Source organism: Stegodyphus dumicola, chromosome 3 (genome assembly GCF_044657685.1).
Source record: "Stegodyphus dumicola isolate Sdum_Otavi_A_Nest chromosome 3, ASM4465768v1".
In the NCBI taxonomy this organism is placed as follows: Eukaryota; Metazoa; Arthropoda; class Arachnida; order Araneae; family Eresidae; genus Stegodyphus; species Stegodyphus dumicola.
This window is the reverse complement of record NC_140770.1, coordinates 50,635,927-50,655,788: the sequence shown is the minus strand read 5'-3', so window position 1 is coordinate 50,655,788 and position 19,862 is coordinate 50,635,927. Positions and strand designations below refer to the sequence as shown.

The following is a 19,862-nucleotide window of genomic DNA, read 5'->3' as shown; positions in this document are numbered from 1 at the left end:
GTATTTTTAAATTGCAAGAAAAGGTTTGCAGTTCTGTGAAGCCTGGCGCAATGTTGTCAACAAAGAGGGCAGAAAATGTTGCTAAATGTCAAATACTCTGACACGAGTTGACACAAAAATATATTATCCAAAAATATTTCTTCGAAATTAGTTGGATAAGTGCCAACTGGTTTTGTCTTCGAATATGGGTAAGAATTTTGCTTTGGTGATTGTTGGAGACATATTTGTGACAAACTTCAGTATTTAAGCAAGCTACGATATTTCCTTGGCTATAGGCTTCCTAAATGTCGCAGTGCAAGTATTTTCCAATTTCATACCATCAACTGAAGAGCAACTAATAAATGTACTTTTATTCCATTTACTAGTTAAATATTAGTGGAATCCCATATATCCCAACTAGTTAGGAGTTCGCTCCTAACTAGTTGGGCTTTCTGTTAACGTTTCTGTTTAAGCAGAACTTGCAGGTTCGGAAGTTTTGAACATCTTTGTATATACCACTGGAAGTTGAAATTGTTGTGATGTTATAACTGATCCAAATGTTATGACATTGAGGCAGATGTTAAAGTTGTAAGGATCTTAAGTTTTACTAACGTTTATTTTATTTTAAATCTTTACTAACACTTCTTATTTTCTACTTCCGGCCAGAATTATAAGCGTGAAGGAGTTTATGCAAAGTTGTCTGGCGAACGCCAAGTATTTAAGTGTGGCCTTTTTGCCAAGCAGAAGAGAGGAAGCCGTGAGTTCGAAGCAGGCCGCTTACCTTAGAAGTTACGCAGTTGCTACTTTGCCTTCCAGGCCAGAGGTTTTAATCCTCTTGATAAATTAAACGTATTGTAGTGTTCACAGTCTCTGTGCTACATACGCTTTCTGTTATTATAAGGCCAATCTTATTCTAAAGTTAAATTAGAGTTTAGTTTTATTTTGATATCTTTTAAGTTAGACCCCGAGTGGAGGGTCATTGTATTCCGAAGTACGGAAGTCATTGTATATAAAGAAAAAAATAAAGGGTTTTATATACCCTTCGTCTGTATCCTGTCTACTTACTACAATTAGTGAACATAGCCTTAGTAAGCTCTCTGTTCTAGTCAGGTCATTGTATGTTTCCGAAGAAGGTTAGAAGAAACATTGAACCTGATAGTGGCGCCCGACGAAGAATAACCATGGCCGAGTTTCAAGAAGAACCTGTGCTGCCTGCAGAAACAGCTCAGAATCCAGAAATGCCAGCTGCCGCCCTGGAAGGATTTGGGTATATTGTCCAGACCATGCGCGCTTCGATGAAACCAGAAGCAACGTTTAATGGAAACTCACAGGTAACCAGTTTTTTGGAAAAATTGGATGACCACTTCATGCTCTACCCCGTGCACGAGTTTCAAAAAGTTACCTTAGCTACCAGCGCTTTGAGGGGCCAAGCGCTTAACTGGTTCAAATGTATCAGCAGAAGTCTCTTGGGTCAAGCAGGAAGTCCCACCTATACCTACGAAAATTTCAAGACTGCCCTACTAAAAGCCTTCCCTGTTGTAAGGGATCGTGCGAAATTAGAAACAGAACTTTTCAGTATATATCAACAAAGAATGGAAAACATCTCGAGCTTTATTTTAAGAAAAATTCACGTTTTCAAGCTCTTGTATGGAAACCGTCCGGATCCTGAAATAATTCAAGTGATTTTGCCGAGGTTACTACCCCAAGTGCAAGACTTTATTGAATTGAGAAATCCGACTACACTGGAAAAATTATTTGAGCTGGCAATCCAGTTTGAAAGTAGAAGAACGGCGGACGTCGAAAGAAGACGCCAATATCAACAGCGAAACCAATTTGGTACGCCAAGACTACAGCAAACTCAAGCACATGGCTACGGAGAAAAAGCGAATCAGTGGGCAAGGAAACCCGAGCATTCAAAAACAGCCGGCGAACGTCGACAGTTCAATAGCAACCCAGGAAAAAAGTCTCAAGGCCAGTGGAGAAAGAAGGAAAGCACCGAAAGGAAAAATAATTTAAACTAAAACGGATTTCTGCTGACGAGAGGGTGCGGAAATCCGAAGGCCACGAAAACCCCTCTTCCTACAAGTTAAATACAGTAATGGTGAAAAATTTAACTCTTCCGAAGATTGAAGTCTTGGTAAATAATATCCCGGCCACCGCACTCCTGGATACCGGCGCGCAGTGTTCCTGTGTGGCAGAAGTCTTTTTTAGAAAGTATTTTCGCAAATACCGCATATATAATGCGGATAATACAACAGTATTAGCGGCGCAAGGAGAACAATGTAAGTGCGTAGGTAAAGTACCTTTGTACATCCGTATCAAGGACGAACAAGTAAAGGTGATGTTTTTTATAGTAAAGAATTTGCAAGCACACTTAATACTAGGAATAGACTTTCTTTCAGACGCACAAGCTACACTGGATTTTAATGAAGCGTCTCTTAAGCTGACGATGAAACCAGTGCGTGTAGAAAAGGTTGAACCGCCAAGGTTAAATCTCGACCACCTGCCTAATGACGAGCAAGATAGAATCCGACAAGTGGTAAGTGAATTTGCTTCCTTATTTAGTAATATTCCAGGATTTACCCAGGTTACTAACCATAGTATTGACACAGGAGATGCATTGCCGGTTCGTCAAAAACCATACCGGTATGATAAGAATAAGGAAAAAATTATAGAATGGCATATTACCGATATGCTACGTAAAAAGATCGTAACGCCTATCTCAAGTAGTTATGCTAGTCCGGTGGTTTTATGTAAGAAAAATAATGATTATCCTTTGGAGCATCCAAAAAGGTGGAGATTCGCTATTGATTACCGTAAATTAAATTCCATAACGAAATATCCGGTATATCCGTTACCGATTATAGAAGAAATATTAAGGAACATAAAATCAACCAAATTTATGACAACTTTAGACTTAACGAATGGTTATTTTCAAATAGGGATCCGGCCTGAGGACGTGCCTAAGACTGCTTTTATAACCAAGTCTGGCACTTATGCATTTTTGCGAATGCCGTTTGGCCTTTCAGGCGCCCCAGCAACATTTCAGCGATGCATGGACATTGTGTTAAGACCTGTTCTCGGAAAGTCCACATTTATCTATTTAGACGATATCATTATTACTAGTGATAATCTAGACCAACATGTACAGGATTTAAGACAGGTGTTTTCTTTATTAAATGAGGCCGGTCTAAAAGTTAATGTCGAAAAATGCAAATTTGCAGCCCCTGAATTAAAATATTTAGGTTACAAAATATCGCAAAAAGGGATCGAGACAGATGAATCAAAAATAATCGCTGTACAAAAGTATCCGACTCCAAACACGGCAAAGAAGCTCTCTTCTTTTCTAGGACTTTGTTCATATTATAGGTCCTTTATAAAAGATTTTGCGGCTATCGCTGAGCCATTGTTAAAATTAAAAAGGAAAAAGGCAAGATTCTCGTGGACGGCCGAAGCCAATAATGCTTTCGAAAAATTAAAACAAGCATTAACGCAAGCCCCTGTGTTGAAATTTCCTGAAAAGGATGAAAATTTAGAAATTTCAGCGGATACTTCGGATTATGCGGTAGGAGCGGTACTTTCGCAAAATCAGCAGCCAGTAGCATTTTTTAGCCGAACTTTAAATCAAACACAAAGAAACTATTCCGCGACCGAGAGAGAGGCACTTGCAGTTCTGTTAGCAGTGCAAAAGTTCCGAGTCTATTTTGGAAAGGCGCCGATAACAGTATATTCTGATCATGCGGCGGTAACTAAATTGTACTCTGGAAAAAATTTATCCCCAAGGTTAATAAGATGGGCACTCAAGCTGCAAGAATATAATCTGGTAATCAAGCATACCCCCGGAAAGGAAAATATCGTAGCAGATGCCCTGTCACGAATTAAATTAGACGAACAGGGTAATACCGTAAAAGTTGCAATGCTGACAGCGTGTACAATAAATTCCCGAGAAACTGTAATAACCGAACTGGGTAAGGATCCTGAGTTTGGAAGTATTTATGAGTATTTGAAGGATCCTGAAAATTTTAGCCACCAAGATATTGTGGCGATAAGAAATAGGGCGGCCCATTACGAACTAATAGATGGTCTATTATTTTATACAAAAACTACGAATTCCAACAACGAATTTCGACCTGTTATCCCAGCTAGTCTTAGATTAAATATCCTGCAAGAGCTCCATGACAGCCCTTTAGCTTCTCATGCTGGTATTCGAAAAACTACTCAACGCGTACGCGAGGCAGTCTACTTTCCTGAACTGCAAAAGTTAACAAGGGCGTATGTCCAGTCCTGCCCAACATGTCAAGCCGTTAATTATATTAATTTCCGCCCGGCCGGGTTTCTAAATAGTATTAAATCCGAATTTCCAAATGAAATAATCGGCATCGATTTATTGGGCCCTTTCCCAAAAAGTCAGTTAAACAAAAGTCGCTATCTCCTTGTTATAGTTGATCATTTTAGTAAATGGACCGAAATTGTTCCCTTAAAACGAGCCTCCGCGAAATTAGTTACCGATTCTATTTTAAATAAATATATTTTAAAATACGGGGCGCCCCTAAAAGTTATATCGGATAATGGTCCTCAATTTGTAAGTAATATATTTGAAGACATGTGCCAAAAACTGGGCATACGTCATTTAAAAATGGTCCCGTATCGGCCGCAATCAAATATAGCGGAACGGGTCAACAGAAATATAGTGAAAATTATCCGTAGTTATGTTAAAAATTTTCATAAAAGCTGGGATAACTATGTCAATGAATTTGCTTTCGCCCTTAGGACCGCAAAACATGATACAACGGGCAAAACTCCTGCTGAGTTATTTCTAGGCAGAAAGGTTATAACACCGTTAGATAAACTATTTTATGTGCAACAAAGAGCCCCAGAATTTAAAATGGGTGATATAGAAAAACTAATAAAAGAAGCAAAAAAGAATACGGAAGTAGCACAAAGAAAACAAAAATTGTATTGTGACTTGAAACGACGGGGAGTAACTTATAAAGTAGGGGATGAAGTACTAAAAATTAAGCATTCACTTTCTTCAGCACCAGAAGATAAAACTGCCAAATTTTTTCCACGCTTTGAAGGACCATATGTTATAGAAAAAATAACTCACGCTGTTGTAGTGTTAAAGCAAGAAATGGTGAAACCTGTTCCGCAAACATTGACCAGATAAAACCATTCTATGACCGTAATAAAATGCAAATCTTTTCAGATCTTTTGCAGGATCCGGTACGGCAGACACCGCAGGTACAAGTTCCAGAGGTGGGAAAACGACAAGTACAAGGGCAAGCCAATGAGAGACAGAAGCAAGTGAAAAGAAAATTGCCCCGCGGAAAAATTGAAGGTACAAAGAAAAAGAAGCCGTTCCACCGTCCAAAAAACAGAGTTCACGAACACCCCCAGAATGAAGAAGGGAGAAGGACGACGTATGTGGAAAAGACCGGGAGAAAGGACGGCAACTATAACCCGGCTGTGAAACGGAAGATTGACTCATCCGACAGAACTCTCCGCAGCAAAAGTCGCCGAACTGCGGAAGGGCCATCAGCGGCGGAGGAAAAAGTACAAGAAAAATTTGAACGGCCAACAACGAGGTCCAAGCAGGATCACGACAGAAGTTTCCCGGTTTCACCAAGACCAGCTGCCTTCAAACGGCCAAGACCACAAGCAGAGGACAGAAGGAAGATGTTCAAGGGTGGCCGTAGTGGTGAAAAACGGAAGCTTCCAGAGGAAAGCACTGAAGGGCGAGCCCGTACAAGAAGGAGGATCAACCAAGCTACGGTCTGCAGCACCTTTAAAGACTGGGCCCAGAAAAGGATGTCTGAATATTACAAAGATAAGTAAAATTTTATGTTACTTTACAAACTTAAGTTAATCTTTCATTCTTACTGCAAGTGGCAGATTTCAAGAAGTTTTACCTCATGCGAGGTCTACCTTTATCGCCAAAAGGGCGAGAAATGAGTTGTGACCGATTTTCTTATTATGTTTTTCAATTACTCGCGCGTAAAACTAAAGTTGATGTATAATAGCGTTGTGTAAAGACTTAAATATTGTAAAAAGTTATTGTATAAATTTTATTTAAAACATTCTAACAAGAAAGAAGTTTTAGTCTGAAAGACTTTTTGAAATGTAGTATTATTTCAATGTAGAAAGAATTGGCACTTGCTTTGAAAAGAATAGAAGTTAACAATGTACTACTAATGTATGTTTTCAAATGTGTAAAATTAACGGCATCTTGATATATTCTTGTATACATGTGAACTGTTATTTTGAATGTTTAGAAATACCGTGATATGGTAAAAGTGAAAGTAATGTTAAAAAATTTGTTATTCGTGTGACTGTAAAGATTAAATCATGGTGAATATGTGTTAAAGGTTGAATGATGTAGTTAGGCTCTCTGACGCTACACTTTAGAGTTAGCCACTTTCAGAATAGTACCTCAGGGTCTAGAGTTGAAATTAGGGTGTGTTAAGAGGTCTCGTATGTTGAATTTTAACACGTTAGTGTTTTGATTGTAGGAGGAAGTGTTGAACACATAGACAGAAACACATTCGTGTTTGGTGTTTTTACAACACATGTCAGAGAGCACGGGGAGAGATAATTAAAATAGTCATGAATGAAATAAAAATGTTAAGAAACGTATATTCTATATGTTATTTGCAATGTCATTCTGTAACATTTCATTAAACTAGTTTTCCTTCCAGATCTCTGGAAGGAACCAGAATTGAATAAAGCTCCTGTTTTGATGCAGTACAGATGAAAAAGAAAAAAGATTGTTGTATATTCCGGGAGCTGCTATTCTAACAAATTTCTTTCTTTTAAAATTTTCTAGTTTCTAGCTAAGTTACGATTGTAAAAGTTTGGCCTCGCGTTAGTTTCTAGAGCTAAAAGTTTTCAACAAGGTCGTTTTAGACCTCAGTTTCAAACTAATTAACTCTGGCGGGAAGTATGTAAGGATCTTAAGTTTTACTAACGTTTATTTTATTTTAAATCTTTACTATCACTTCTTATTTTCTACTTCCGGCCAGAATTATAAGCGTGAAGGAGTTTATGCAAAGTTGTCTGGTGAACGCCAAGTATTTAAGTGTGGCCTTTTTGCCAAGCAGAAGAGAGGAAGCCGTGAGTTCGAAGCAGGCCGCTTACCTTAGAAGTTACGCAGTTGCTACTTTGCCTTCCAGGCCAGAGGTTTTAATCCTCTTGATAAATTAAACGTATTGTAGTGTTCACAGTCTCTGTGCTACATACGCTTTCTGTTATTATAAGGCCAATCTTATTCTAAAGTTAAATTAGAGTTTAGTTTTATTTTGATATCTTTTAAGTTAGACCCCGAGTGGAGGGTCATTGTATTCCGAAGTACGGAAGTCATTGTATATAAAGAAAAAAATAAAGGGTTTTGTATACCCTTCGTCTGTATCCTGTCTACTTACTACAATTAGTGAACATAGCCTTAGTAAGCTCTCTGTTCTAGTCAGGTCATTGTATGTTTCCGAAGAAGGTTAGAAGAAACATTGAACCTGATAAAGTATCCGAAAATTCATCATGTACTGAATGTCCGGCATACCTTGTCGCACATATTATGATATGAGCCAAAATAAGAGAAAGCTAAGTAACATAACATGTAAATAAACTGTTGAACTTAAAACGAACAGTACATTCTAAATGAGAAAAAAAAATTACACCAATAATAAACTTACTTGATTATGCTATTGACAATATGCAGTGTTATTTATTGCAACAACTTTAACTGTTATGACACTTTGAATGCCCTAGAGTCCCTGGCTTTTACAATTGCATTTAATCGTGGAACATTTCTTTATTTTCGACATCTCGTTTCGACCTCGTCCAGAGCATATCTGTCCTTGTCGACATATACCGGTGATGGTCCGAATATATAAGGATATAAGCATATTTTTGGTCTTTAAAATAAAATTTAATTTCTATAAATAATATTAAAATAATTTCCTCCAGGCATATTTTGTATTCAGCTGATGGTATCCTTTCATGTGCTACTTATTCCATGTCATTTCTCTCTAGTAGGTATATGCGCAATAATCGTAATTAGATTAATTACGATGCGCAATAATGTGCGCAGTAGTCGTAATTAGATTAATTACGTATTGCTTTGCTTTGCTTATTGTGTTTCAGTTTGAAATTCAGTATCATTTCTTCACATCGATTTGTAATCTAACAAGATAATTTCACAAATAAATTGTTTAGTTTTAAATCAGTGTGTTCATTTAAGTGTGCTTTGACCTGGGATTATAATTCGAGAAAAACAGGAGTAAGTGGCAGAAAAGTAGAAGTGATATAGGAAAGAAGGAATGTAATGAAGGTTTGAACATATCATTTAGAATAAGTTTATATATAGAGTCGTGTTATGTTGTGATTATATTTCATATATTATGACAAACAACTAAACTCCAAAAACAACAACAAAAACACGATTTAGTTTATTTAATACTCTTCATCATTGCTAGCGAACAGGTTTGTTAAATATCTGATTTCATAATTAAATATTTGAAAAATCTTCGCAGACTGAAAAGCAGTTGTCTGACAGAAAAATATCATTTTAATGATATTTTTTGTCACATTTCATTTATGAAGGAAGCTGGAGTACTTTAAATAATACAAGAAGTTTAACAAATAACATTTCACAACTATATCAATCGAAAATATGCTAATGAGAGATGTCATACTTACAAAATACATTAAAGAACATAGATTTTTCTTAAAAGCAACTTTTGGAATTCCGTGCGATCTACGTGCATTATCTACCTAACTTTTTAAATACATTACAATGAACAAGTTTTTCGCAACAGGACGAATTATTCCAAAATGCAAGTGGAAGTCACCAAAAATAATTGACAATCGATAATAATTTAGTTATGATGATATTTTCGTAATTTTAATTGTATTGTTATAATTATCAAACATATAAATAATAATATATAAATGATAAATATGACGTAATATGTAAATGATAATATATAAATGATAAATAATATGTCGTAATACATAAATTATAAATAATATATCGTAATTATACTTTATTTCTTAATAATAATTTTTTACAATTTATCACTTAGATTTGGCAATACAATGTTTCAGCATATTGATTTCAATGCGCCGTTGTCTCGCTTCAACTACTTTCAGTATGAGACATATTTCATTTAAGGTTCACTGCTTATAAAAATTTCATTTATTTAGATCAACAATACTGCTTTTTTTTCAACGAATAATTTTCTGAATAGCCTGATACCTGATTTTTCCTAATTGCCAAAATAAACTATGAGAAAATTTTAAATTAAGTTTTATTTTTAAAGACTAAATTGAATTTGAAATAAAATACAGAAATCTTTGAAAATCTTAAAATCTTCAGCAAAAATCCATATTTCATATTACTGTACTTAAACAGAAGAAACGTGTTTGGATAACTTAAGGCTGAAAATAAGAAATCTAATTATTCTCACTGAAGAATGAATTACTGATGATATTTGATAAAAAAAAATGCCTTGCAAATTAAGGCATATTATGAATTTTCAGAATTTTTTCCATTTTTTCAAAGAGATTCTAAAAATATAATGTTATTCTTGATCTACATTTCACTGTCGGTTATTAATTTACAAGAAATAATTATTTTTGTTTAATTTCAAATTGAATATAGAAAATTATGCGCTATCTATAAAAGGAATCGTAATATAGATTAATATAATAATTATTTGGAATAACTAACTTAATTTTACTAAAATTCAGTATTTTGAGCACAATATCAATAAACGGGTTTTCAATACATCACACTTTTTTTTAGCGTAAAAGGGCGACCAAAAGACCAAAGGGCTAATAGTTTCAAAACGGCGTTTTGAGTCGTTTCACTTTCTGCTTTGATTCACTTTTCAAACTGTTACCAACAAATATTATCGCAATGTATTATATTTAAAGAAACTAAATAATGAAGTATCTGCATGAATTCATGATTGTTTCTCGCATTGTTAAAAAACAACGGTACCTAAAGTCATGAAATTTTGAATAATGTAGCCCCCCCCAACTGAATCTAGGCACTTGGACGGCCGAATTTTGAATTTGTTTTATTATATATTTCAAATTTTTTAAAACGTTAACAAATTTTTGATTAACAAATTCAGCGATTTCAAAGGGAGCAATGGCAACACTCTACAGGGGGAGAAAATATTTTATCTCCAGTGCGCGAGACTGTGTATCGGAAATTCTAAAGATATGCTGGTTTTAAATATTTTGTGATATTGCTGTTGAATTGACTTTTATGTGGTTTAAGTGCTAAGAACATGATATTTAATAAATAAAGGTAACCAGCAAAACGTTAAATAAATGTCTTTTTGGCACAATATAAAATCTGAAAGCTTTCAAATTTTCTTTCTTTTTTTCTATTAATTTTTGTTAAAATTTCTTTAACTCAGCATTAATAAATGAAATTACTGTGACAAACTGAAACTAAAGGACTGGATAAAATATCTCTTTAATCTGGATGCTTGCGTTTTGTAGTGTTTAGTGAGTTATCTTTTAATATTTAGAGTATATTATATAATTATACCATCTATACTATTATCGCCAGAAACTTAGATGGATAAAATGGCCATCTTTTTTATTTCTCTCAAATTAAAAGTTAAGAAGCTTCGTCAACAGCTGCAGTTGTGGCTTCAGATTAGCCCATGTTGGTTATTTGATTTTGATGTCTGCAATTTTGATAGAAAAAAATAAAAAGTAAATATTTCAGACAAGGATGTTTCTGGACTTTTATTTCACATTTATTTATATTTTTATACATTTGTATGAGTATGTAATTAAAAGTTTATTATTTCTGTGCCTAATTTGATTGATTGCTGTTATGAAACCAGAAGATTAAACATCTTAGATTTCTTTAATGTAATCATTATTCCTCAATGTTTTCTTGTCTTTTTTCTGTTCGGTTTTGATTAATCTTCTATCCTTGAATTTGATTAAAAACCAAAAACTGATAATTAGTATTTAGTCAAGAAATTAACTGAGAATATTTATAGATTTATACAAAATTGCATGAGATCTAGTCATTTTATACATTGATAGATTTAGATATTAATACGAATGCCATTTTTCTTGCATTTCTTTAATAGGCTACAAAAGAATTTTACTAACATCTCGAAATTCATTTATCACATTATTTCAGAACTTCATATTTTGCTCATTTTGATCTTATTCTTTTACTCAGCAACAACCGATACCGAATGAAACCTTTCTTATTTAATATAGGAAAACAATTTTACTTCTTGGAATTACATATTTATGAGATGATACCAGTGAAACCTTCCGTAGATCTTCCTTGCAGGATCCAAATTCCTTAAACTAGTTTAGTATATTACGTACAATTATTCTAGGCTAACTGTAAGAGCATGATAAAGGTGTGCTCGACTGAACGACTCTAGACTGTTAACGATTTCTACTAATGAATTGCCGGGACTTAACAATGCGAGGAACTGAGGCACATTCTGTAAATAAACGGAAAGTTTATTCAAAGGGTAACATGGCTTCTTAAATTGATTATCAGCTTTTGACATTCTCTAATTTGCATATAGGGAGATTTATCTATATTATGGCTTACAAGTTATCTAAATGTGAATATTTTAAGTGTACCTAAAAGAAATTTTGGCATATATTGATCTTATAGAAGCATCGAATGCCTAGAATGAATCGCTTAATGATTATTTAAAAAAATGTTTTATTGAGAGATAAGTTAATGTTATGTATAAACGTAGTATTATTATTTTAGTTCGTGATATAACCAGTCTAAGTCTCTAATTTTTAGAAAAGAATTAGTAGAAATACAATAAAGAAATTATTGTATTTCTACTAATTATACAATAAAGAAATTATTATACAATAAAGAAATTAATTAGAAAAGAAGTTTTGTTCCTCTGATGGTTTTATAAATTTCTTTTATAATTATGTAATTATAATAAAATATATGTATAAGATTGGCAGAAATTAAAATGTTATCGTGATTTTTTCCTTGGAAAATGATATATTGTGCTACTTCCTAATTGTGTAATTTTATGCATTTTTCTGATATTTATGTATAAAATTACAACACCGAAAGTTACTTGTAAATTAAGAAAATTTCCTGTAACTGGTTAATGCTTCAAGTTATATGTCTCCAGAATTTATAGATAACAATTCTAATTAGAAGAAAACATTTCATAAAATCTATAATATTAAAATCTGCTTGTCTGCCTGTTTGTTTGTGGCATCATCTCCGGAATGGCGGGGAGTTGAGTTTCGAGAGGGGATTTCTGGATTCCAACAATTCATATGAAGGCAGTTCGACCATTCTCATCTTCGTACGACTTTCATCAGGCGAGATACTAATTGAAAGCGCTAGTTTTAGTCCTCATTTTTCCGAGTGGCAACAGTTTCGCACACTGGAGATTAAAATATGCTTTACTTCGAAAAGCGTTGCCACTGCTCGCTTTCAAATCGTAGAGTTTGGTAATCCAAAATTTGTAAGTTTTACAAAATATGAACTAAAAATGGCATTGCCAAACATTAAACGTATTATTATTATATAACATCATCTTCTCACGTTGAAGAAAGAGCACGATTTTATGTGCTCTTTTATGTATTGTCATTGTATGTCCAAAATGTTTGCTTAATATCAGAATTTTAAATAAATATTTGCTGTTGGCAACTCTTTTTGTTTCAGAATAAGATAATCGACACGCCCACTTTGATTCTTTTATTGATATCGAGAAAAAGTTGATAAATTACATTAAATTTAAATCATGACATCATACGTATACGTATTAACCTTGAAGTGTCCAAAGTTTTTGTTTCCTGGTTTGACAACAGAAACTTTACTTACAAATTGCTTGTTGCCCGGAAAGAATGAATTCAGTTCTTTCACATTAAAATGCTTTTATGCACCTTCTTTTCAGATGTACACAGAACTCATAAATTTTACTCTGATCGCAGTTAACAATTTTGTATACAGAGCATTAAATTAATAGTTGATTTATTTTCAGTTTTTCTATACATAGAAACTTATAAATATTGCTTTGGCCGTAGCCCCCTAATATGGTATATTTTTATACATATTCGAATATTCACATTTGAAAATCTACATTATAATTTAAAAAAAATCCTTAAATTTAAATATTAATCTGACTTATGTGTTTTAGTTATGAAGATGCTTTTCTTTATCATTATTATTATTTCGAATTCACTCTGCATACTATCAAACTTATTTACTTTAGCTATTGCATAATTGTCAAACATTAAAGAGACTTACAATTGCATTTGGAAATGCACTCGTTCCGGGTTCGTTTTATCAGCAACTTGACGTATACAAAATTGATGGATATTACAAATGACACTTCATGAACAATGTCTTAAATTATCTAATGATCAATCAATTTTTCGCCGTCACATAAATTATTTTATATATACAAATTTAAGAGCTTATTCGATGAATAAATAAGACTGATCGATTGTGGTGGAACAGTCCTGTTAATCGTCGAGCAAGAAAGGATATAGAGCTTGAACTTCAATACATCAATTATCTGTCCTGGAATTTTGTTTCTTTCATCATGTTTCTGGATAGGGCAGCTGTATTTGCAATGCAGGGAGAAGGGTCAAGTGGCGCATTAGCAGATGAGAGGGGCATCGAGGCTGTCCGCCATGTCAACACTCGATGCTTCGTAAGGTGGCTCTTTTAGAGGACCTTCAGAAGCGTTCCCACGAAGATTCAATGAAAACTTGCCTGGGTCTTCGCTGGGGAAAAGCCAACTCGTCTTAGTTCTAATATACGGTAGACACAAACCACAAGAAAAAAATGCAAAAGTAATGCAAAATACAAACGCGTACATTAAATATAAAAACAACCAATACATAAAAATAAAATATAACATAATATCTTCATTACAATGTTGCATTTGGATAAATTTAAAATTTATATTTTGATAAAATTTCATTTTAAACTTAAAAAGCATAACATTTTAGTTAGGCAAAATAAGAATAGCAAAAAATTCCATTTAATAAATAGAAATCGTAAATAATTTATATTTTTGCAGGGTTTTAGTTAGCTCGCACTAGTTTCTTAATTTTCGTTCTAGAAGGCCACGGTACACATTTTCATATACGTGGCACGGCACAGTTGGCACGGTACACATTTACGTGTCTGGCATATAAAGTCTAAATTGCAGCATGGTATATATATATATACATATTTGTACATTTCAATAATAATAATAATAATAATAATAATAATAATAATAATAATAACCTCTGTAGACCTGGCTAATACAGTGCAAGACTGTCGATGAAGATATCACCTAGAATGATCATAAATATATTCCCTATTCAGTATATCAGATTTATGATATTATTACCAACGTCAGTCTCAAAATAAAATATGTTTGTCACCCTGTCCATCATAAACACCTACTCAATAATTTCACAAAATTCCAAAAAATTGATTGATTCCACTGCTCCGGATAACTTGGACCACTGAGAAACTCATACATAGCATCAAAGATGCATAACCGAGCTAAGACCATACCTCAGTGCAAGTGGTGGAACACTTCCCTGGCAATCAATCATAAAAAAATTCAATCCTCAGAAGGCATTTTCAGTCATGTCAAGACCCAGAAAAAAGTGTAAAAAAGTGTAATATTCAAAAGAGAAATAAGATTGGTGGACAAAAAAGAACTAATCCGGATGCAATAAACTTCTCATGGAAATCCTTTTGCGCAAAAACAATCTAAATGTCTGAATGACGACAAGGCAACATCTGTCAGAACCATAGACAAATAATGAAGAAAATGGTGCGAGTTGCTCCCAGGCCATCAGGAACTCTAAATAGGACGATAAAGATAATTAAATATATAAGTGATAACTCTGATGAGTTGCAAAACGTTTCAAGACAGAAAACAATCATGAACATTAATGACGATAAAAACTCTAAACACCAGTTCTGTAAAAACTGTAATACATTTTAATGACTGTAACACTTAATGTCGCAGTTCAAGTTCTCTTCAAAGTTCATACTTATAGACACAGTTTCAAATTTTGTCTTTCGGAGCTACAGCTGTTAAATCATCATTGCACATATCTGTAAACTTTTGTTTTCAAGAATTGTAAAATTTCAACGCGTAATGTGCGTGGAAAAGCATCTGCAAACTACCATTGTATTTCTACTAATAAACAGAAATAAATGCCCCATTGTCCTGCCTACCAGCCCTGCACTTAGGCTATGGTTGGCTATTTATTGGATAAAACCCCATTGTTTTAGTGCATGGAATTGTTTTAATTTTAAATTCAAATTTGCATTGCTTTTAATTCTAAAATACAGGAAATATGAAAAATATTTATTTTCTTTATGTAGTATTCATATTTTGGAAAGCATTATTATATTTTTGTGCAGGTGAGGGTAACATCATGATATGGACCAAAATATATAACATTGGTCTATATTAAATCAATAATATGCGCAGTTAATAGGATTCTTCATTTAGGATGAACAAGATTCTGAATCTATCAACCAAAAATGAGTTTTCACGTACATATTTCAAACCAATTAGGGTTTGATAAGGTGAGGGTTAGTGGAGAACTGAGGATGAGATCAATACAAAGTGCAACGGTATTTCATTCTGGTGAAAGATGATGAAATTTGTATCGGATTTTGGCTAATGTTAACTGAAGTTAGCCCTTAAATGAATCACAAAAGCTGCAGCAAGAAACATTAAACTGACTAATTCTTTCACATCGAAATCGGCAAACGCCTGAGTCCATTTTAATGGTGCTTTTCCCATCATGTTACTGCGTGGCTTATTGCTTTCGCTTGTTGTTGAAGCGATTAAAAGTATTTCTATAATTTGATTGCACCTCCCCTTTCCTTTGTTAAGCATCAATATTTAGCTATTGATGCTCGCAGTTGCAAACCCGTTCTGAGGGGGAACTGCACACAGTGGCGGAAACCGCACAAAGATCCCAAGGGAGAAGTCATAACTTCGCTTAGCTATGTTTTTGTAACTCTGAGCAGTTACTAGGCAGGGAGGAAGGATATCGATTTATTATCATCCCTTACCAGTTCGACTTCCGAAAACAAATCTATCAAAATCCAAGCAACTGTACAGAGTTGTGGAAACAATATCTGTAGCTATGGTTAATTGAAAGATTACAGGTGGCATTTTCATCTACGTAGCGAAAGAGTTTGATAGAGTATGGCTGGATGTCCTCATCTACAAAATCCACAGTCTTCGTTTCCCAGGATACATCACAAACATAATTAAATCCTACCTTACAGGTTCGTCCATTCGTTCAACACTTACAAGAGCACATACATGCATTAGAGACTTGGCTAAAGAAATGGAAAATCGAAGTGAATGTGCAAAAGACCAAGGCCATCCTCTTCACCCGAAAGAAATATATAAAGCACAGCATAAAATTATATGGCTTGGCTAAGTATGTACTTTATCTTGGGGTCATCCTCAACAATGCTCTTACATAGACCCCATTCATTACATCTATTATTTAACAGTTTTGAAGGCATAAAGCCAAACTCTATCCCCTTAATTGCTCGAAACATTGTTTGATATATAGACAATATGTTACTTATTTATAAATCCATTTTGCGTCCCATGCCCTGTATGGGCACATGCCTGTAGATCAAATCGCAAGACGCTACAAACTTCAAAAAATTCTGTTCTGAGACGAATAACAGACTCTCCGTGCTATGTTCGCAATAATAGAATCCACAAAGAGTTTAAAATTGTCCAATTAAAGAAGGCACTGTTGCAATCTTTCAAAACAATTTCACGAAAGGCAGCGTACTATCAACAACCCGGCTATTAAAATCTGTAGCTGCTATTAAAATGACTTGTGAAATTTAAATAGACCTCTTGCAAATGTTTGCAATATGTAAAACTTTTTTTTTTTTTTGCATCCCATTCTATCTTATATCGTTTAATGTACTATTCGTATGTATGTTATGCAATATATATTATTCGGAACTTTGCTCTGTTAAGTCCAATTACAGATTTTGTAAATGCACCGTTGGATTCTCACTGACTCTCTATTATAGGTTTTGGTCACTAGCTCAAATGGCCTCTTGCAGCATTTTCGGAGTCTACTTGAAATTTTTTGGTACCGTGTGTGTTTGTATGCTATTAGGGCTTACTCAATTACTTCGAATTTCCTCTATTACTTATACTCAATATCATATATTTATAAAAATACAACAACAACAAAAATTCTTATAATTGTATTTCATGCATAGTGCTATTGCATATAATCTAACAATTATATCTCAATTATTCTTGTATCCATAGGATTCGGAACGTTACCTGTTCTACAAGGGGTAGGCTCCCCGTACCCAGGTACCCTCATGCAAGTCACCAGCGACAGACGCCACGTAAGGCTGCAACTGATCCACAATTATGTTCAGAGAGTCCACAGCTTTCATGGTCAGTTTTACCACAACTAAGGGTCCGAACGTCACCCATAAAAACGTCTCCCAAAGCATAATACCGCCACCATCTGCCTGCGTATGACCTACTGTATTGGAGGTGGAGCAACTGCTCGCCTGGAAGACGGCGTTCTATGACACGACCATAGACGGGATGAAAGAGAAATCGTGATTCATCCGACCACGCGACTGTTTTCCATTTATCTATGGTCCAGTCCCGATGTTCCCAGGCCCTCTGTAGGCGTAGTTGACAATGACGCTTGATCAACAGAGGCACACTAGTGGGACATCTGCTGGGCAGTCCCATATCCAACAGTGTCCGCTGAACTGTCTACTCCGAAGTTGGACTTGCATTGTATTGTGCTGTCAGCTGAGCCACTGTCTGGCGCCGATTTTGCTGAACCAAACAGAACAGTCTGCGATGTGCTTTTTTGTCTGATGACAGGTGGATGTTTAACAGCTAGGCATGTACTGCTGGTTTCACCCTCATTTATCCACCTTGCATAAATAATAACAAAAACAGATTATGAACAACCTACCAGGCGTGCAATATCCGAGGTACTCGTTCCGAGTCTTTGGGCCATTTCAGTCTGCTCTCTATCAAATTGGCTTAGATCAACATCCTTTCCCATCACTTGAAAAGTTTAACTGAAAGAATTATTCCTTACACTCTCCAGCAGTAGTCAAATACGATTCTCACTTAATGACGTACTCTCCACCTCATCTAAACGAGTTCACTGCAAAATGTGGCGGCAGTCATAATGATTTGTAGATGAGGTCTCATTGAGGTCTTGGTGTGCGTTTGACTTCTCTTACACAAGCGCCAAAACGCGTGACAGGTGCACAAAGGAAAAGTATCGAAAAGCCGTTTTTTTAAAGCTCAAAATAACTGTTTTTATTTCTTTTTCTATTCTCAGAGACATTTTATTACAAAATGTAAATCCTCTTTGCGAATTCCGTTTTATTATGAAAAATATCTAAATTGTCTTTTAAACTTAAAATTAGACGCGAACTTTATAAAAGAAATGTGACTTTGTTACGTTTTTAAATTTCTTAGAAAGTTTATTATGGGACAGAAAATTTAAACATATTAAATGAATGAAACTTTCCGTGGTTTCTACTGTTTTTTTCGTTTCAGTTACATCAAAATTGTTGTTACTATGAATATGTAACTCTTCAAACTGGGAAAAAATTCAAGAAGCATGGACGCGTGCTTTGTGCTTAATATGCATTAATATCGATATCAGGAAATTTACCACATCGAAGGTTGTGCAAAACACTTTTATTGATTTAGATAAAAAAATGGGGGGGAGGGCAAGAATTAGCCGAACTTGTCATATGTTAATTTTTTAAAGGTTTAACTACTTTTTCATAACGTATAATTATCTGAAAAACTTCTGCTACCCTTTTACTCGTAAGTTTCTTAATGTTTAAGACAATTATTATCAGATATATTACCTGGGACAGGATACTCACAGTTTTTGTTGCTTTAAATCGGAACAAGATCTTCCAATTTTGCGAGTAAATCTTTGATAGGTCTTGTTGAGGCGACAATGACATATAACCGCCACCAATGCCACGACCGCTGCTGCCAAACTCAGCATTGTCCCCACCAGGTAAAGGTTGTGCCAGCGGTCCAATGATTCTTTTCTGTGGGATGAAGATTCTTCTTCCTCTGGTTCTCCTGGATCCTCCAAAGTTCTGGGTAAGGGTTGAGAGGCCACAAGAGCTTCTAGGACACAAATATAACCTCATTCCATTTCCAGATCATTGCAACTTTATGAGTTTAAAATTATTGTAACGTAACAAATCCAAGCATTTTGAAGAGGTAAAGAAGAATCAGTTTGGTAGGATAATTTTCTTTTCAACTAAGAACTAATATTTGATTATTGAAAATCTCTTCACCGGCAGATTTTAAATAAATAACTCGAAGAACTCCCGCTTGCAGAAGAGCTGTTCTGCAACTTAATAAAATGGTGTCCGTCAATAACATCGGGGCAAAAATTTCTCAGAGGAAAATGGGGAGAAAGCAATGTAACCAGTAAATACCTCGAGGAAAAAAAGGACAAGAAAAATATTTCGCAGTTCTGAAACCCTGCAGGGCAAAACAGCAGAAATTTAGTGGCGGTAAAATTTACCAGTTTGAAAACAACTTTATCCAAAATATCATGGTAAAAATAAAGCAATTGAAAAATATCAAATGACAAAAATATCGCAATAGTTTCATTTATGGCGGCTAAGGAAAGAAGTATTATTAAAAATATCTCAAAGACAATAACGAAAGCTTTTCGCATTTATGTGTTAGTTATATTTGGTAGCCGTTCATTTTCTGCATTCTGAATTGAGTTTTTTTGCGATAACATCATCATTAATTTAAATCGTTACTGTATTCAATTTACTTTCAAATAAATATAATTCAGAT

General features: G+C 34.5%; 1 protein-coding gene across 3 annotated transcripts in view; it reads right to left on the bottom strand.

Moving 5' to 3' along the window:
* Positions 1-8,395: 8,395 nt before the first annotated feature.
* LOC118192955 (uncharacterized) overlaps positions 8,396-19,862 on the bottom strand; it is a 312,399-nt gene continuing 300,932 nt past the window's right edge. Inside the window, exons 9-10 of one of the 3 annotated variants that reach the window (XM_085812879.1) lie at positions 18,917-19,172; positions 8,396-13,773 (exon numbers count right to left, since the gene is read on the bottom strand). In XM_085812879.1, coding sequence (XP_085669005.1) covers positions 13,620-13,773; positions 18,917-19,172 — 410 coding nt within the window. In that variant the 3' untranslated portion in view covers positions 8,396-13,619. The remainder of the gene's footprint in view (positions 13,774-18,916; positions 19,173-19,862) is intronic. The other 2 variants (XM_035363975.2, XM_035363976.2) reach the window with 2 other exon arrangements.